The following is a 19,622-nucleotide window of genomic DNA, read 5'->3' on the forward strand; positions in this document are numbered from 1 at the left end:
CTAACTACGAGCATTCGATGATTTTGATGAAATGTTTGAATGTCTTTCATTAACATTTGTGGTTGTTATATTTCAGGTTTTACCCGCGACATGGCAAACCTAATGAATCGGGCCACCGACTCCGAGAATGAGCAAACCGAAGTCACGCCCGATACGGACACAGACAATCCGGAGCCAATAGGGTTTCAAAAAACGCCGCAGCAAAGTTCGTTCAAGCGCGCTCCGATCATGGGCAACCGTGGACTGGAAACGCGGGGCAGCAAACGATTGCCCGGCCAGGCACGCCGCGATCAACTTCCGCCAGGGTCCGGTGGGCAACCGTGTATGCCAGCGCTAGGACCGGGACAGCCACCTATAGTCGGTGCGCTGGAGGTTCAAAACGTGAAGAAAGCCATCAACCGCTACGGCACGCTACCGAAGGATGCTCGAATAGGAGCGTATCTGGAGTCGTTACGCCAAAGTGATGGAACTGTCATTCAGCAAGCTCAACCCCCCGTGCAGCAGCAGTTACCGCAGCAGCAGCAGCAGCAGCAACATGTAGCAGGCCCGCTACCACCGGGTGCGTCCCAGCTGCAAATGGGACTGAATGCAAACATGTCATTGGTTTCCGAGCCACCACCACCTCCAATGGCCGCAGCAAATGCGATATCGAACAGTATACTAGCGCAACGAAATGCGGCCGCAATCAAAGCACAACCACAGATGATACGTAGCAACTCCTCGAGTGGGGTCACGATGTCCAACTCCGCCACAGCTAGTCTTTCAAAACTGCAACGCCATCGTACGACGACCGACGGTTCGATGATGACGTTTTCCTCCTTCCGCGGGTCGGTTGGAAACAATAGTCCGAAACGTGCCGTACAGCCCACGCTAGCCGATCTCGAGTTTCCTCCTCCACCGGTAGATCTTCCGCCTCCGCCGGAGGAATTCGATGTTCCTCTGGAGCAGCGAGGAGGCATGCTGGAAAAACCGATCGCCCCATCGAACGATGTCCGCAATACGGAACCGAGTGTGGAGGAAGCGAGTTCGCGCTTCGGTGTAAGTTTGCGCAAACGGGAACCGTCGACGGATTCATGCAGCTCGCTCGGCAGTCCAGCGGATGCCATGCTCAATCCTGTGGGAGATTCCGGTCCCCTTTCTATTCCACCGCCACCGCCACCCGTTGGTTCGAAGGATCTGAGAGCGGCGGATACGAAGCGTGTAGCAAATGTGCCAAAGTGTTTACCGGGTGAAAGTGCTGGCGGTAAAAAGCCGGCCACTTCCGATCCAGCGTCACAATTAGTCAGTGAGCTGGCGGAATCGATGCATTTACCAAAGGCACCGTCACCGTTAACTACCACCACCAACACCACGCAGGAACCGCAACAACAGCCAATATCGCACTACAAGTCCTCGGATGTTAGTTCGCTTCGGAAGCCGGTTTCTATGTCGAAATCAACGATCCTACCGTCTGCCAACAGTGCAATGGCTAGTGACAATTATAGCGTTTCCGCGTCGGGCATTCCGCAGCCACCGTTCAAGACCCAGCTGAAGAAGGTAGATGCGGCAAAGCGAACGCCGGCTCATCAACCTGCTAAGAAGGAAGAAAACGCGGGTGGCATTATCGATTTCAAGTCACGGCTACGTAAGGTGGATCAAAATAATGCGGACGTATCGAGCAATGGTAGTAGCAGCGGTGGTGATGGCGTCGTCGAGCCCGGCTCGCATGTGGACAATAATAACAAACATCAATCGGGCAACAGTCCGCACAGTATTCACAACAACAATAACATCAACACCACCGTTTCCAGCAACAGCAATGGCAACATTCTGAACAATAACGATAATTCGGCTTCGTCCTCGTCGTCGGAGAATGAAACTCATCGTACGCAGAGAAAGGGGAGCGAAGCGACGACGATGGTGGTGGTGCGAAACGGCACGACGACTGCTGGCGGCCTGTCCGGCAAGAACAATCTGGACGCCAGCAATAAGTTGCTGCTGGAGAACAACGAGCTAAATTCGTTGAAGTTGAAGAAAACGACCGCCGCCTCTTCGACGATTGTGACCGGATCGGCACCGATCGATAGCAATAAGGTGATCGAGTTGAAAAAGACTGAAATTAAGATTGAGCTGAGCGACGATCGCAAGCGTGAAAGCTTGGAGGGCAACTCGCTCAAGGTGGACAGTGGTGGTGGGAGTGGCGATAATCTGTCCACCGGTAGTAGCGGTGCCGGCGGAGAGGATGGTGATGGCAAACGCAAAAGCACGGGCAGCATCAGTAGCCTAAAAAAGCTTTGGGAAGCGAAAGAATCGCCCAGCGATCCGTTGAGTGCTCAGCTCAGTCCGAAGCTGGGAACCAAAAGCGTGGCCAATATGGGGCCGAAAATCAATAACAATATGGAGGCAGACGACGGAGGATCGGTGGGAGTATCGAACGATTCGGCGCAGCAACCGCCCGATCACCAGCAGCAGCAGCATCCAACCACCGGCACAGCCGGCACATTAGGCAACAACAAAAAACCGGCCGTCCCGATGAAGCCGTCAAAGTTTTCTTCCATCTATGCGACGCCGGTACAGAACATGATGCAAACCACCGCCAGTACTGGTTCAAGCGGCGGAACAACCGGCAGCAGTATCTACGCAAAGACAACCGATAACAGCAGCAGCAGCAGCATGCAGCAGTCAGACAAACCGACGGCAACGACGACAGCCGGTGGATCGCCGGCGCCAGCAGGCGGACGAGATAATATCCTAGAGCTGGTGCAATCGTTGCAGGCTAGCTTAAAAATGCCGGTGGGCACCATTTCCGCCTCACAGTGGTTAGCGCTGAGCGATCGGTTCAGTTCGCTGCAGTCCTGCTGCGTGTCCTTTGCCGACAACGAAAGCCTGCCACCGCACGCCAAATTTCATTTCCGAGAGCTAGTCACGCGGGTGGAAAATCAGGCCCGTTCGTTGCGCTCCGCCAGCAACAAGAACGTGCAAGACAACGAAAAGCTCGTCCAGGAGGTCGGCCAATCGCTGAAGCAGATATCGAATGCCTTGCACAGGTAAGGTCAAGTAAAGTTGGTTGATTTCGATGAGGAATTCTAATCGGTGGGTTTGAATCGGTTGTTTGTTGGTTGACGATTTTTTTTTAACCACGCGAGACAACATTCTAGTAAACCACTTATAGAAAGGGAGGGGAGGTTACTGGAATCGTTGTTCGCGTCACAGAAGCTGTGTGATTAAGTTTCGCCTAGCCTACCTCGTTCTCTCCATATTGATTGAGAACGGAGTGGAGAAGCATTATGGGCTTTGAATTTTCTTTTGTAATCTCAATTGTCCGCCCTGGTGATGGTGATGAGTATCGATTGCCATTAAAGGTTACTTAAAGTATGGTTTTAAGGATATGCAACGATTGCAACTTAAAGATAAACCAGATTTGCTTACACCATATCCGCCAAGTTAAAGCTTTAGTCCGTCGTTTCTCAGCGTTTGGTTCGACTGGGTTCTTCGAGCTCTGGCTGTTAAGCATTCGCCAACAGCTGTGTAACGCAAAATGAATGGTTTTGAATACACACACACACGAGAGATATTATCCTACAGTAAGCCTATGTATACACACGCAAACTATTATAATACCTTATGCATTTGTGTATGTATGATTCAGTCAAATACATTGAAACCAACCAAAACTTTTGAAATAGATCAAATATGATGCAGTTAACAGTTCGAACAAGACGGGAAAATGGACAATTAATCAAAACAATTTGCGACAGAAGCAAATATCCATCCGGAGCGGAAACGTAATTCATCGAAAAATTGTAAAACTATCATGAGGTTAGTATTTGCGCATTATGCAAAACGGGCGAGAAAAAAAGAAACAAATTTTAAAACAAAAAGCAAATAAAACCTTAGCAAAGAAACGGAAGCCACACCGATATTACACAAAAGATGCTCAATGAATTTGCCAAAAAAGAAAACATAGAAACGAATGTCGAGAAACATAAGGAACAAGGCACACACCAGTTGTACATCCATCCCTCCCTCCGTGTGTACGTCTCCGTTTTACGAAACGTCCTCTTTTTCTTTTTTATCACAGTGGATTAATGAAACTTCCCAATTTTACCCAACAATACGTTAGCGGATTTATTGCAGTAATGGGAGAGGATGGGCAAATGCAGGGATATGTATGTATGTATGGTTAACAACATGAGGCAAACAGCGTTACTTTAAGTTCCGGAAAATGATTATCCCAGACAGCATCAGCCATCAGTGGTCCAGGTACAGGTTGTTGCGCTGAATTGTAAGGCATTTTTGGTAGTGTGATAGTTTGAAGATCAGGAGTAATTGGCACACACACACACTCGAACACATACACAACACCCCCTTTTTGATAACAACGTGGCTAGAAGCCAGGTGGTAAAACCGTAGAAGACTGTAAAACGTTTAAGTTTCTAATAAGCATGTGCAAAAACAGATTAAAGAAAAAAACACCCAAGGCAAAAAGCCGGTATTTAGAGTAGTAGGGGAGTAGTCGATCGCTTTTTCTTGGTGGACCATTTGATATTCAGCGTGTGGAAGGTTTTTAATCTTCAGCAAAGAAACAAAAAAAAAAAACAAACACGATTGCGATTGTAAATGTAATGCCGTATAATTTAATAGTGCGCCGAGCAGCAAGATGTGCTTGGTTCGAATACCAAAAATGAACATTATTGGGTTAGCGGGAAATATGTGGGAAGGAAACATTTTAAAACCATTTTTTTGTGAACGGTTGTCTAATTCTGTCCGTGTGGAAGAACTCTCAACGATTGCCTCAAACCATCAGCAGGCCGATATTTTAATATCCAACGTTAAGCCAAAGAGCTTAAGACTTTAGTTTTAAAGTACATTGTGCATCGGTGTTGTACTAGAGGCCCCACGGTGATACGCTTAGGGTTCGACAGAATCATAAAACCGCCGCATAAATCTGACAGCATTTTATGAACTGAAAAAACACAAGCGGGATGGAAATAAATAATTTCGATTTTAGGTTGTCGCTTAACTTATTGAAATAGCGTGGCAGGTACGGGAAAGTAGACCTATAATAGCTCTAGACGCTTTTTTACTATTATGAGACAACTGGAGGCAAAAGCGGTTAAGGGTGCGCATTTGTGTTTTGAAATGTACGCTTCCTTCGGGTTTTTTTTCTATCCCTCACAATGTCGCCAGACGGGGTCAGATAAGCGTATCGCTAAGCTGTGTGTGTGTGTACTGTACTAGAAGGGAGACCACCCTGTAGGTTGGGTATGTGAAAGGAGGGGCTCTTAGTCGCGTGTCCAACGTTGGCCGTACTACGGGCAAGAAATACTGCAAAATGCTAGTCGTAAATGGTTATACTATTATCATTAGATTTTAACGCATACCTATTCATAAGCAGCTGCCCTCTGGAAAGTGCTCCCCCGACCCACAGGGAAACAGACGACAGTGGGGTGGGTGTGAAGGATGTGAATTTTATTTTAATATTTTATTTGAAATCGAAAATCTCGTTACACTTCCATTTTATTGTAGAAAGTAGTAGGGGTAGGATTTTTATGTAACAGCAAGTGACGGGGATCGGTGTCCAAACCCCCAACAACACTGCAACACTTGCGCCCTAGTCGATACAGCGAACGACCGATACGTATGCACGTGTGCAGGGATAACAGGACAGTTAGCGAGCAAACGATTTCGATTTTTATTGCGAAATAATAGGGGTGATACACGGGAACGGAATGGTGAGCATTCAGTCATAAACAGCATTCGCTAGTGATTTACATGATGTGTGTGTGTTGTATTGTCCGGCATCATACATTCGATGACTATATCTAGAGGCATATGAATATAACCCGGCAAAAAGAAATCAAACAAACTATACGCAATATTGTCCAATATAGGTCGTATCGTATCTCTAACGTAAACTCATAAAACCAATGTAATATTACACATACACACACACTCAGAGTTTTGTTTATTTTTGTTTGTGTTTGAGAAAAGGTAACTAACTTTTAGAATTCAGTGAATGTAGTGCAGGACGACGGGTGTCGAAATCAAAAAACCGGAAATAACTTAGCTCTTTCTTTTTTTGACTGCAAAATACGACGACACCATAATCAAAAGAAAAAAACACGAGAGTAAATTCAAAACTACTTAGAACATCGCCAGCAATTGCAGTGCTCTGTGCCGGTGGTAGTTGGGAAGTGAGCAACACGAAATGGCACGAAAGTACGCGTACGGAAAGGGTTTGCAGAGGTGTATTAAAACAAAAATCCGTATCCCGGGGCTCTTTCTGGGTTGGAGCAAACCGTAGAAGACCATAAAACTATACATATACATAAAATATATTCTTATATTTTTAGAATGCGTGCGTGCACACTCAAAATGCATGACCTAAAACAAAAGAAAAACAGGAGATGGGCAACAGCATCTTTAATCGTACACCTACATTCATATTCATAAAAAAAAAACAAAAAACTATATATATATACATACAAACACATCCGCATTAAAGACATGTCATGCATATTGAATACCTTATGATAAATATTTCATCCACGAACAAGAATAACAAAACACACCATCTTTAAAGATACAACAAATCCAATTCAAAATCGACAAGCTTATGTGCGTGTAAAGTGAGGAGAACTTGTGTATTGGGAACTGGAAACAAAGCATGAAAATTGAATGAAAATCAATGATTAGCGAACAAATTGTAAAACATAAACATATGGATGCTGGAGTTTTCATTGCACACGAGGAAAGAAAGTTTCGAAATCTGTTTGTAACGGTTTGTTTTAAATTGGGTGATTTGTGACAATCGCTGCAGGAGTCCTCGATATTGAATACGGCTTAGTGCTGTCTTCTGCCTATCTATATATATGCTGGCTTTTCTTGATCGACGCTTTGATAAGGAAATCCTCAATTCATTTATGTCTCTGTCGTCAGTTTAAAATAGCAAGGTCTGGATTGACCTTCTTCTTCTTCTTTCTTGGCCTAACGACATCAAAGGTAATGCCTGCCATTTTATGACTTACTAGATTTATCGATGCGGAAAATCTTGGAGAAGATGGCGGAGCAGCAGCTCCACTCCTACCATCTCTTCATTGATTTTAAAGCCGCATATGACAGCATAGCCAGGGTAATACTGTACGACGCTATGAGCTCTTTTGGAATCCCGGCCAAGCTTACCTGGCTTGTAAGAATGAGTATGGCCAACATTACATGTCAGATGACGGTGAATGGAAAACTCTCAGAGCACTTTGCTACCACCAAGGGCCTGCACCAGGGAGCTGGGCTTGCCTATTTCCTTTTTTATCTGGCGCTAGAGAGAGCCATCCTTAACTAGGAGATGGGAACCATCTTCTACAAGTCAATCCAGATCCTGGCATATGCTGATGACATAGACATCATTGGTTTGAGGCTATCCTATGTAGAAGAAGCTTATCAAAGGATCGAGTGAGCGGCACAAAACCTGCAGCCCTGCTAACAAACACTGATTTACGTAGGAGTGATGTACGGATAGGTGACCGCACCTTCGAAGTCGTCCAAAACTTCACCTATCTGGGGTCAAAAGTCAGCACCGACAACAACATTGATGTTGAGTTACGTGCAAGGGTGCTGGCTGCCAACCGGTCATACCTGAGGAAACTTCTCTACTCTAAACACCTGTCGCGACGGACGAAGCTGAGACTCTACAGAACATTTATGGTCCCAGTCCTCACATACGCCTCTGACACATGGATTCTGTCCAAAACTGTTGAAGCTTTATTAGCCGCGTTCGAGAGGAAGATGCTCAGAAGGATTTTTGGCCCCGTATGTGTGGAAGGACAATGGAGGAGTCACTACAATGACGAGCTCTACGAGCTGTATGATGATCTCACCATTGTGGAGCGAATAAGACTCGGCAGGCTCCGGTGGGCTGGTCACGTTATGAGAATGTCACCGGACGTCCCAGCCCGTAAAGTCCTTTTAAACCGTCCACATTGATCTCTGTCAATGTGGTTTGGGCGTGGTAGCCCAAAACTGAGATGGAGTGATGGTGTTGATGCGTCCGCCAGAACGGCCGGGATAATGGATTGACAGACGACGGCGTTAAACTGTGAGTGGTATCGAGGATTGTAGCAGCAGAGCAAGACCGCGAAGCTGTTGTAGCGCCTGATAGCTAAGTAAGTAAGACTTATTGATACCGCATAGTAGGATATTGATTGAGTGTGAAGACCTGCGCCGCCTCCACCGGGATTGACCTATAGAAGGTGATTTCCAAAGTTACCACCTCGGCGTCTCCGCTGGCTCTCTTTAGCACCAAATTAAAGAGAAGACTAGCAAGTTCATCTCCCGGGCGCCAACCTGAGATTCTTGTAGTTACATCTGACATATGATGTGAAGCTAGGCCGGGATCCCTAAAGGCCTATTTTTCGCGTCGTATAGTTGTATCGTCATATGCAGTTTTAAAAACAGTGAAGATGTGGTAAGAGATATGGTGGCATTGAACACCGTAATATCCCTGTAATTGCTACACTGTACTGAGCACTTACTACTTTTTTGTGTATTGCTTAGGAGATAAAAATATCTTCTAGATAGACGAGCGATATATTTAAGAATATTTTATTTGCATAAAACATAAACAGAACAAAAGCGAATTAAATAACGTTGCACTGCAGCCTACGCACTAGGCACCCTGCTGCCGAATTACGGGATGTGTCTGTTGATGTGCCTTCTGCTCGGTTCCTTCCTCCTTCGGTGGAACTTCCTCCGACGATTCGTTGGACTGCTTTTCGTCCTGCGACTTTTCTGTTTTGTGCTGTACCGCCACCGCCACCGAACCGGTAGCCTTTTCCGGTTGGTTAAGATTTTTCAGTATCTGATCCACTGGAACTGGTCGCACAAAGTGGGGTCCTTCCTTGTCGTCGTTATTGCTGGTAGGTGCGGCCGTCGTGGTTCGTTTGGTTGGCGTAGTACCTGTACTGCTGGCCGTGGCGGCAGTGATATCGACCTCACGCTTAGAGCGCGTCGTACTGATCGGGGTTTTCACCGAGACTGGGCTCGAAGTCGTACTGCTGGGGGTAGTGCTGCTGGGCTGCTCAGTCGTAGTGGATGGCTGATTGCGACGGAAGGCTGGTGGCTTCGCAGCTGCATTCGAATCAGAGTCAACCGATCGTTTCGGATTGGTCTTGGTTGACTGTTCCGTGGTCACGCTGCTGCTGCTGCTACTCGTCGTTGAGGTTTCCTCATTTTTCGCTACTTCAATGCTAAGCTTAACCCCGGCAGCAGGGACTTTCTGGATGTGGCTTTCAACGGTGGCAGAGGACTTGGAAACTTCCTTCACTTCTACTGGTTTCGGGTCACTGGGCACATCTGGGTTGATGGGAGAGGGGCGCGATAGTTTGGGATGTTGTTCTTCAATCGGGATGGCTAGACAACTAACGGCTAACAATGCAAACACACACACCTGATGAAGAAAGTAAAGATAGCGCCTTGTCAATGTACTATGCTTTGAACTTTGAATATGCGATTTGTTACTTACAAACTTTATCATTTTCCTGCAATTTGGTTTCTAGCAACGGTCCCTCTAATAATGCACGCTAGCAAATGATCGTAGCTCGTAGGCAAATGTTCGCTTTTATATACTGATCGTGATTTTTTTACGCATTTATATGCCGGCGCGCCATTCGCACCTCCATCCGTATACCGGCCGGGCTTGGATCATCGCAGTGGAGCAATAGAAGTAGAAGAATTACCCTGGATTGATATGTACTCAACTAATTCGCATCTAGCGTGGATCGTCACGCCGACGGCGATCGCAGCCGCTTGTAGCACCTCGAGCCTCGGATAAGTGAAAGAGTAAAACACGGCCGATTATCACTTCCCTGCTTGTGGTAATCGATGAGTAAGTCGAAAACTGCTCAATGTCGATTGTTTGTTGTGTTGCAGCTGTGTGGAGGTCACAATGCCGGTTTTGTGTACGGCTCGTTTCTAGTTTTTGGCAACAAGAAAGGCTTTGACACACTTTAGCGTTATGTAAGGGGCTATTTTTTCGGCAGTAAACCGTGCTGTTTGTGGGAGTAAACATCGACAAGTGATTACTTAATATTTGCAAACTTTTGATGTGAAACATGAACTTTCTTACTGTGTGTCAAAGGCCCAAGGGAGTGAAATACCCTTTTGAATAGTTTACTATCCAAGCGATTACTATAAATTATCATCTTTGACACTTCAACCTCAGAAGATGTTGGTCTGCCATTGCTGGCTATCATGACTTAAATGACCCGTCGATCTGGATAAGATTAGGGATTTTCAAACAACAGTCGATTTCATTGCCGCATGAGACAATATATTTTTCTACTTAGTTTAACGGCTTAACGTTCTAACGACGTGGTCATGCCTGCCACGTAGTATGATGCCCGTCGTTATCCTCGTAGACGAGCAGTCAGTCCTCACTACCACAACAGATATGAGACAACATATCCGAATCAAAACTGTACAATGTTATAAGGCACGTTTTAAATTTTGGCCCCTCAGATTGGTCTGGCTTACGATAGCCAACTTCATCTCTAATCACGGGAAATTACTCACTATCATGCACTTTAATTGAATGTCTATCGGCTTTTCAACCTAACAGCAGTGAGGACCATCTGAGTCATGGGTGTAGTCATCCTGGCAAGATTTTCCTCATATTAGCGCATGCCTATAGAAGGAAAGAGCAGATCCCGGTAAATCTCTAGATGAAGATTAACTAGATAAAAACAATTTGACGATGCCAATCTGCCAGCACCCTTGCTCCCTGTTGCCACCCTACGAAGGAACGACAAGGTATGTATTAAAATAATTCATCGTATAGATTATATTTGAGGGTAGCATCCTGTATCCTCGTGATCCTACTCCTATCTTCTCCTACGTGAAACCACCAACAGTTGTTTATGTCATGCCTGTTATGTAAAGACAACGCTTGTCAACGTCACCGTCTGATAACAACCAGGAAATATTTTTTTTTTTAATGTGACGTTATTTTAATGTAACAATGGGTAAATTTTGCGACATTTTTTGAACGACCTCTCACTTCTGAGGAAAGAGGATAACTAAAGACGATAGTTTTCCGTCACCGAATAGTGTTGGACGACCGAAAAATGTAACAGAAACTGATGAGGAAACCCTAGAGTCTGGTGATTTTATAGTTCTATTTGGAAGGCCAAGGAATCAATGCATCCACCAGGATGACCAAGAATTTATCATCAGTAGATATTTACTCAGAATGAGTGGATGACGCTTATCATGAAGAATGTATATTTATATCTAGCATTTATTACACAAAACTTTATCGTAGGAACATTTTTATTCATTACGAGGCCATGAAAGAGAAGAGAATGATCGACCGAAAGTCTTAGAAGCCATGGTGGTATAGCCACCTGGGAAAGCATTTGAAAAGGACATTAAAGAAGCTTCAATATCGAGCTATCCATTCAACCTAGCACTAGGCAACGAGTTAAAGCCGGTAGACTCTGAAGAACTGGGTATTTTCTAAGAAGTGCGTCAGATGATCCAGTCCGTTAGATAGCAGTCCACTAGCATAAACGTGAAATATTCGTTTAGTATACTGGAACAGAAGATCAAAACTACCCGATTTACATGAAAATGCAATTGAAAAGTGTATATTTTTTTATGTAAAACGCAGTGTTCTATAAAAAAAAACTTGTTAACAAAGCGGCCATCGGTCATCAACGCTTCCAATGCTGTTGTAGCAGCACTTTAGACCTTCTTGGCAGGGGTAGCTGTGGTCGTGGACGAGCTTTGCTGGTTGACGGTAGCTGGTGCCTTAGCATTGGTAGTCGCTTTGGGAGTGTTTGAGCTTTGCTCACGGTTCAGCTTAGCTCCATTAGGACGGGGGCCAGATGCGGGCTGTCTCTGCTGATTGGCCGCACCGGTAGTTCCAGCCTTTGCCGGGACATTCGTGGCTGGGCGGGCAGGCTGTGCGGCAGGTTGAGCGGCTACGGTATCACGCTTGGTTTTCGGTGGTTGACCAACGAGAGCCGGAAGAACCGACGGTTGTTTCGGGTCTACGGTCGCCTTCGGGGCAGCAGTGGTCGAGTGTCCTGCAGCAGTATTCTTTGGTGCCTCACGCTTGTATTTGTGAGCTGGGAGTGGCTGTGCATGTTGCTGCTGCTGATCGTGCTTCAGAGTGTGCTGTTGGGATCCAGGGGCCTGATGGTGCTGGTCCTGAGCATGCTGTTGCTTCAGCTGCTGCTGCTGACCATGCTGCTGGCCGTGCTGCTGCTGCTGCTGCTGACCATACTGCTGCTTAGCATCGTGGACTGGTGCGGAACTCTTCTTGTCTTCTGCTGCAACCAAAACGATTGCGGCACACAGTAGCAGGATCATCTAAATGTAAGAAAGAAACGGATTATAGAACCTATTTCTCAACTCCCATCCACCGTTTGCGAACTAACAGAAGTCTTCATTGTTTCTCGTTTGATGGATTAAACTCGAATGTTGTGCTTATCACAGCCGGGGTGCGATATTTATATGGCAAGCGAAGAAATGGCATCAGACAGTAATTTCTAGCATTAAAACTGGTTCTTGCCGTGTGACACGCTCGTAGTATGTATGTACACATGACACTTAATCATGCGCGAACCACACAGGTCGTTTTCAGCTAGACGAATTAAGAGAGACGCGATAATTGCTTACGAATACATAAACAACACATTTTTAAAACTGGAGAAAACGCCACCCGCCTGAACGCATCGTGGTGCGGGCTTGAGTGCTTTTTTAGCTAAACACAACACTAACGGTAGAAAATCTGTAAACTTTAATTTGCAATATTGATTCTGTCGCAATGTTTAGCTACTTAAAACTTCAAACAAATTCTGTATAGCTATTGATTTTGGAAGAAGAGTTGTTTTTTTTTCTGTGCAACACGTACACCAAAATGGAGTTCAAATGTACCGTTATATCGACGATCTTGTTTTCTGTAATGATGTACAAGTTATAGACCCAAGGTCTTCAATTGATTCTTTACCCCTCAATGGCCCACATGAATCTTAGGATGTTTCTATTTTTTGTTGTAGGCAAAGCCCTTCTAGGTTTGTTTACCATCACTGTTAAAGGTCGCTTACCAACCTTGAATGGTGTAAATCTTTTAACACCAGGAACACAGCTGTTGGAGCTTTGGGCAGCGATACATAATTGGTCGTTACTGCACTGCTCCAAACAATTGTGTTTCCTACTATTGGCGTGAACATATTAATCTGAATCACAAACTTTGAAGAATAGCTTAGTGCATATTATATCAAGAAGCGTTTAGATTTAATACTTACTTTAACTTCGGTAAATATATCGCTAATATGTCGAAATTTGGATGGATTAAATTATCCATACTAGAATGGGATCATCATTGTACTAACGGTCGAAATTCAGACAATACGTGTCAATTTTAGACTCTCTTCAAAATCGACGAAACTGTATGAGCCGCTTTCGCGAGAAGGATGCTTAGAAGAATTTTTGGTCCTCGTGTGTGCGGAAGGACAATTTAGGAGCCGGTACAATGACGAAGCCTACGAGCGCGATAGCACCATCGAGCAGCGTGTTATTCGGTCATGTCATGAGAATGACGACGGGCAGAGAAGTCGTGGTAGGCTCAAATTGAAATGGAGTGATGGCGTAGATGAGTCCGCCGGAACGGCTGGGGTAATAGTTTGGCGAAAGTAGAAGAAGCTAGACGGTGAGTGGTATCGAGGACTTCTGCAGCAGTCCAACAGCTGTGAAGCTGTTGTAGCGTCTGGTAAGTGAGTACTATTTCCTCTTCCTTGGCGCTACAACTTCGAGAGGTCTAGACCTGCCATTTCTGGCTTTCTGGGACTTGATTTTACCCGTAGTAAAGTAGTTAGGCCTGCATATGGAGGAAGTGGTCTGGATGGGACTTGAATCCCGGTCGTTTGAAGACCGGTGCTCTTTATCGCCTCGGCCACCGCACCGCCCAGATAAGTGAGTACAGTTTTGATAAAATCATTCAGTAATTTACACTTCTTGCACTGAAGGCCTAGTATTACAAACGGCAGAGACAGAATGATAGCGTATGGAAAGAATTATTGATATTGTTTGGTTCCTTCTGGTTAAAAAATCCTGTAGTGTAGATTAAATGTAAGTGACTAACTTTCGACAAGGATGAACATACAACTACAGCGCATGGTCTCGTGTAGTTAATAAAACTACAGCAGGTGGAAGCCTGGTCTCGAGCGGCCTTTCGGCAATCATCTGCAAATTAACCATGGCTGTCTTTAAAGTAAATGTTAACATCTTTTCAGTTCTCTCTGAGCCACCATTATCAGAATTTTCAGCCTTGGATCAGTCTTGGATGTACACTGGTTGGGTAAGATCCTCCGATTGAATTTTCCCCTTTAAAAATGGCGATAGTTGTGGAGGTCAGATGAGAGTGTCTCTATCAAAGTCACTCGAAGAGTCTCAAAAAAGGACGGTGAGTTTTGTCCGGAGTTCGAAATCAAAATGAGTCCGGAATCGAAAACGATTCCGGAACTGGTCGGAAGCATTCTTTCGGATCGGATCGGACTCATTTATATGCTTTATCGGATCGGAATCGTGATTCCGAACCGGAGCGCCCATCCCTACACAATAGTCAGCAGAACATTAGCCAATAAAAAACTATCAAGCATGTACCAGCATTTCGTTAGCTTTGTAGGTGTATAAATTTACTTCTATTTTCGTTTATCATCAAACACGATTAGTTTTGAGATAGTCGTCATCCTCTACTTTCGCCAACCGTGTTTCGAAAAACTCCTGCACCGTGTCGGTGTTCCATTTCGTGATGGACAGCGTTTCCTTCACATTGCCTTGTTCGTCCATCAGCTTCACGATCGGATCCAAACCACGCACGTACTTAATGGTTAGGTTCGGAAACTTGGCCGGACGATCACTTTTGATGAATGCTTGAATTTGTGGGTACGCGCCAAACTTGCACGTGCAAACCTCCAGCACCGCCATCGGATACACCTTCAGCTTCGTATCGCTGGCAGTATCTTTTTGGCAGCACTCTAGGCAATGTTCTCTGAAAAATATAGGATATTGGTAAAACGCAAATCAGTAACAAGTTGAAATCATACCAGTGATGGGTCATACGACACTTTTCATGGATCGACCCGGAGTCGAGTTCTTTCCTATAGGAATCGAGCTTGACCCGCGCGTGCAATGAGTTCGGGTCGACCGGTAGGTGCAGCAAAACATATGCGAGTTTGGCTCGTAGTTTCTGGCCCACTCGTGGGTGCAACGAGTCCAGGTCGATCCGTGAGGACAACGAGTTTAATTGATAGACCCGGTCTCCTTACACTCATGGGTTAAACCGAACTACTCCGGGTCGCTTACGGATGACTCCAACACCGTAAGTTCGGATCGACCGGCCCATCACTAATCCAAACACGATCACTTACTTCAGTTCAATCAGTCCATAATCGCTTAAGCTACTGCACGATGAACAAAATAACTGTGACTTGATAAGGCCCAATTCCCGGCAATCTTCAGCGGAGAACTCTGCTGTAATCTGAAATGTAAAATAGTCATCGATTATTCCTTTACATTATCCTCGATGTTCGATGCTTGTAATGGGAATATTCTTACCACAGTCAGCAAGGAAAGCACGAAACACGTAATGGTGTAGAATCTCATCGTGCTGGTTGGTTAATTGTTTTACTTTTCGGCACCGCTAATGATGATGATGCTACGCGTACGCAAAAATCTGATTGTTTACAAGATGTTTGACAGAAATCGGCTGTGGAGAGCGTTGTCACTGACACTGACAGTTGCAAAACGTAAATAAAAATAAGTTTGTGTACCAGCGGAATTTGCCGGAGCCGGAAAAATGATTCTACAGCATTTAATGCATCACGTACGAAGCCAACTGCATCCTATTCTTCGTGTTAGCAGACAAACTTCCTCAATAACTCCTGCAGTTGTGTAAGTTTTATCGCAAAAGCCATATGAAACGATTGCTCATTCTTCAGGACACTGGCTGGCTTTTTTGCAGACAACGGTTCCTGTCCACTTCTTCGGTAGCATGCCGGAAAGCTGTTATGAAACGAGAAGAATACTTTCTGAAGAAAGATAAAATACCTGCAGGATTTAATATTATATATCGTGCACCTATGCAGCATTATCTTTCCGGTGAGTAAACTCAAGCCAGGCCAGTAGAACTTCTATCGAAAGAGCGTGCATTTTCGAGTGTTCTTGCCTGTTTGTTCTGGCGGCCTTAATTGTCGAGAGAAGGGATCTGGAATATTTGAAGGGCATATTCCTCTCAAACTATACCTTACAACCTGAGAAAATCGATCGAATTTAGCAATCTGAAATGGAGAATTTCGATGTGCATCCATTGTTTACATTCGTGAACAGGATTTGTTTTGTGTGATTTTGGCAACACTGTTCAAACTGACGGACAGCAGCGCACGTGCTGAACACCTGGTGGCCGGGGCTGGAACTAACGTTGACAGTATAGGAAATTGCATTTCTTGATCAAAACACGGAGTAGGTTCTCGGAGTGTTTACGCAATTTTGGATTGCATTTAGGTGTGCTGTGCTCAAAAAATACCCCCTAAAATGCTGGTCAGTTGTGAAAAGCTACGGCCCTTACTGTCGGGTAAGTGGATACTTTAGTGTTGGCTCAATTCCACACCATCTTATCCGGTTCTATCTTTTGGCAGGCTTGTTGCACGGCCAGTTTGGACAACAAATCGCCGGCATGAAGTTTTTTGCACCACCAATAAAATATGACAGTGAGTAGCGAGTGTTCCGCCGGCGCGGGAAACGGTTACTGACTTTCGCACATTCTTTTGCTACAGATATTGTAATCCCAGAGAAGCCCAAGCTTCGTTTCATGGAAAAAGTTCCTCAGCTGCCCAGCAATCTACGGGCGCCCAAGATGCAAAAGAAGCTGAAATGGATGCGCGGCCCTGAGCTAGTACACAACTCGCTCGTTCACAAGCAGTATGGCATAGTGGCTACAGGGGGCGGTCGGTTAAGATGGGGTCACTTTGAAATGTTGCGTCTTACGATCGGTCGCAAAATGGATATAAGCCGCATGTTTGCGATTTGGCGTATCGAGGCACCGTGGCAACCGGTGACCAAGCAGGGTCAGGGCCAGCGTATGGGAGGTGGCAAGGGTGCGATCGATCATTACGTTACGCCAGTGAAGAGTGGTCGCGTGATTGTGGAACTGGCGGGAAAGCTAGAGTTCGTTGAAGCCAAGCAAATCCTCGACATCGTTTGCCCTAAGCTACCGTTCAAGGCGATGGTAGTCTCGCAGGAAATGTTGGAAAACATGAAGGCAGAGGAAGAGCGTGCGGTGCGTGAAAATCTAAATCCGTGGGATTTTAAGTACATCGTCCAGAACAATCTCGGCGGCTGTCACCGATGGTTGTCGCCAGTGGATCACAAGTGGTTTGGAAAGTATCTGTGAATAGCCCAGAGACAGAAGCCAATAAACCGTAACTGTGAATAGTGATACGTTGCAGTCCAGATTTATTCATAATTTTGCTTGGCGAGCTCTGGATTGAACTGTGAGTTGTACTTCTGACGAGGTACAGCCGGTTGTGGCGTTTCTTTGCGTTGTTTTGGGGCCGGTTCCGGATCGCCGCGTAACTTTGCCAGCATCCTTTCCGTCCGCTCTTTCTCCTCTCGCTCGCGTGCTATTCGTTGCTTTCGCAATTGTTCCAGTTGCGCTTTTTTAGCTTTTAATACTTCTTCGTCGGTACTGTCCTCATCCTCGGAGCTGGATTTTTTATGCTTCTTTTTCTTGCGCTTTTCTTTCTTTCTCTTTTTATCACTATGCTTCTTATGTTTCCTTTTGTGTCGCTTTGAATGAGATGTCTCGGTAGAACTCACGCTAGCTTTTCGCTTCCGTGATTCTCGGCCTCTAGTTTGTGCGATCAACGGTTCATACTGTGTTTTGGATTGTGTTGCGCTAGAAACTGACTGAGCTTTATCTATGGCAATCGTTTCAACCTGGTCGGAGCTTCTTGCAGTTACAGATGGTAGCGTAGACGTTGCGCTCGGAACGTACCTTCGAATAACGTTCAACGGATCATGATAGTTTTTCGCTTTTAAACCCACTTCGATAGGTTTACCGTGGTCATCGAGACTATCGTTTCGTTTCGGTGCCGTATCGTACCAGTCGCGTTTGCCAAGCGCTTCGTTCGTATCCTGACCGAGATACGTAAGGTAGCCGATCTGTTTTTCATACTTTTCCTGTTCTTCCTTCTTTTCCTTTTCATGGTCCACATTGGACCGTTTCACACCGTCATGCTTGCCTTCCTCGAGCTCGGTAAAGAAGTTGACATGTTCTTGGCGATTTACGCGCTCTTCTGTTTCGGTTTCTACCGCTGGGTTTTGTCCGCCGCGGGCTTTCTGGCGCAGTAAATTTATCCGTGCCTCCTGATCGGCGAGTGCAACACGCCGTAAACGTTCCTTTTCTTCCTCCGCTGCTTTGGCCTCATCGCGTCGGACTCGTGCGATGTTATCCTTCGTCCGGACGTGCCATCTAGAATACGCATCGCCATTATATTATGTATACCTTTCTTGTGTAATGCACTAAATTAGTTAAAATTACGCAGGATATAGAGCTATACCTTTTTTTAGGAAGAATATTCATCGTATAGAATGTGTTTTGGTGAGAAGGAAAAAGGAAATTTGCTTTGTTTGTTTACAAATAACAGATAAATGTCAAATACTGTTAAGCTGCGTGTACACGGTGTTGTGTGGTAGTTTTCTGCTGAATGTTTACGCTTTGCTGAATTGTTCTATCAAAAGGTATTTGAAATGCTTTTTATAAGTAAATTCAAGTGGAAAATCAATTCAGGAACTTTATAAGAACGCGTTACAGTATATTGGATTGAAAAAGATATAACTTTTGTCCTTTTTTTTAGACTGGATTATTTTTTTTAAATGTTTTAGGGTTTATGAGGTGCTGAACAAACAGCAGGAAAAGTTTGAAAAGTTTTATCTGTCGGATTCCTAATTCTATCATTCTTTCCCATTGCAGCATGTAATATTGTTACGTCGTTTAGCTTTCTGGCCATCAGCGGCATAAGTGCGCTCACTTTCGTGAAAGACTTTCACAACATTGTGGTGCCGTTCGAGATCGAGTTCGCTACACTAACGGCCAACGAGACGGACTTGCTGTACTTTTTGGGATTTTTCTTTCTCGTAAATGCTGTCATTCGCATCATGGTGAATCGATACCCGTTGAGAATTTATCAGAATGGAAAGCAGTTAGTAGAGCAGAAGTTTAAAATGATAAGCTGGTTCATTGATTGGGATTCCTTCTTTTCGCAGATATCTTGCTGTGTTCGAGGGACAGATACCCACAGTTACGAAGCAGTTGGAATTCAAGCAGGGCGAGGTAACTCCCGTACCACCGAGTGGCGTTTTGCCATGGCAGGACGCGCGGTTTAAAATCAACGATAAGCAAGTACTGCTGCTGGAAGACTACTTTCGAACTCCGTCGGACATGACCGTGATGATGATGCCACCGAAAACAAACGAGGAGTAATGTACGTAGCGCCAATTTATTATTTATAGAGTTTCAGACAACCTTATCGATAGAACGAAGCGTAAAATAAAAAACCAACGGTTACTTTGCGATTTTGCAT

At 45.1% G+C, this 19,622-nt stretch overlaps 7 protein-coding genes across 10 annotated transcripts in view; 3 read left to right on the plus strand and 4 right to left on the minus strand.

The window, feature by feature from the left end:
• LOC118511821 (tyrosine-protein kinase Abl) overlaps positions 1–6,700 on the plus strand; it is a 28,821-nt gene extending 22,121 nt beyond the window's left edge. For all 4 annotated transcript variants that reach the window (XM_036055361.1, XM_036055363.1, XM_036055365.1 and 1 more), the window contains exon 8: positions 77–6,700. In XM_036055361.1, the coding sequence (XP_035911254.1) occupies positions 77–3,030 (2,954 nt within the window). In that variant the 3' untranslated portion in view covers positions 3,031–6,700. The remainder of the gene's footprint in view (positions 1–76) is intronic.
• Positions 6,701–8,546: 1,846 nt separating this feature from the next.
• LOC118511823 (putative protein TPRXL) lies at positions 8,547–9,632 on the minus strand. Its single transcript, XM_036055366.1, has 2 exons — positions 9,500–9,632; positions 8,547–9,424 (listed from the first exon to the last, which is right to left on the minus strand). Exons 1-2 carry the CDS (start codon positions 9,509–9,511, stop codon positions 8,645–8,647), a joined length of 792 nt encoding a protein of 263 aa, XP_035911259.1. The 5' UTR covers positions 9,512–9,632; the 3' UTR covers positions 8,547–8,644.
• A 1,961-nt stretch (positions 9,633–11,593) lies between these two features.
• On the minus strand, positions 11,594–12,537 carry LOC118511830 (transcriptional regulator ovo-like). The gene is made up of 2 exons (XM_036055374.1): positions 12,417–12,537; positions 11,594–12,348 (listed from the first exon to the last, which is right to left on the minus strand). The coding sequence occupies exons 1-2, from the start codon at positions 12,426–12,428 to the stop codon at positions 11,719–11,721; spliced, it is 642 nt and encodes a 213-aa protein (XP_035911267.1). The 5' UTR covers positions 12,429–12,537; the 3' UTR covers positions 11,594–11,718.
• Positions 12,538–14,648: 2,111 nt separating this feature from the next.
• On the minus strand, positions 14,649–15,759 carry LOC118511832 (selenoprotein F). The gene is made up of 3 exons (XM_036055375.1): positions 15,598–15,759; positions 15,411–15,520; positions 14,649–15,031 (listed from the first exon to the last, which is right to left on the minus strand). The coding sequence occupies exons 1-3, from the start codon at positions 15,643–15,645 to the stop codon at positions 14,698–14,700; spliced, it is 492 nt and encodes a 163-aa protein (XP_035911268.1). The 5' UTR covers positions 15,646–15,759; the 3' UTR covers positions 14,649–14,697.
• Positions 15,760–15,783: 24 nt separating this feature from the next.
• LOC118511829 lies at positions 15,784–19,612 on the plus strand. The gene is made up of 4 exons (XM_036055373.1): positions 15,784–15,933; positions 16,004–16,140; positions 19,013–19,241; positions 19,306–19,612. The coding sequence occupies exons 1-4, from the start codon at positions 15,839–15,841 to the stop codon at positions 19,520–19,522; spliced, it is 678 nt and encodes a 225-aa protein (XP_035911266.1). The 5' UTR covers positions 15,784–15,838; the 3' UTR covers positions 19,523–19,612.
• On the plus strand, positions 16,391–17,476 carry LOC118511828 (39S ribosomal protein L16, mitochondrial). Its single transcript, XM_036055372.1, has 3 exons — positions 16,391–16,612; positions 16,677–16,748; positions 16,815–17,476. Exons 1-3 carry the CDS (start codon positions 16,573–16,575, stop codon positions 17,429–17,431), a joined length of 729 nt encoding a protein of 242 aa, XP_035911265.1. The 5' UTR covers positions 16,391–16,572; the 3' UTR covers positions 17,432–17,476.
• On the minus strand, positions 17,467–18,738 carry LOC118511827 (leukocyte receptor cluster member 1 homolog). Its single transcript, XM_036055371.1, has 2 exons — positions 18,600–18,738; positions 17,467–18,511 (listed from the first exon to the last, which is right to left on the minus strand). Exons 1-2 carry the CDS (start codon positions 18,620–18,622, stop codon positions 17,494–17,496), a joined length of 1,041 nt encoding a protein of 346 aa, XP_035911264.1. The 5' UTR covers positions 18,623–18,738; the 3' UTR covers positions 17,467–17,493.
• Positions 19,613–19,622: the final 10 nt, after the last annotated feature.

This window comes from Anopheles stephensi, chromosome 3, assembly GCF_013141755.1.
Source record: "Anopheles stephensi strain Indian chromosome 3, UCI_ANSTEP_V1.0, whole genome shotgun sequence".
NCBI classification, from domain to species: domain Eukaryota; kingdom Metazoa; phylum Arthropoda; class Insecta; order Diptera; family Culicidae; genus Anopheles; species Anopheles stephensi.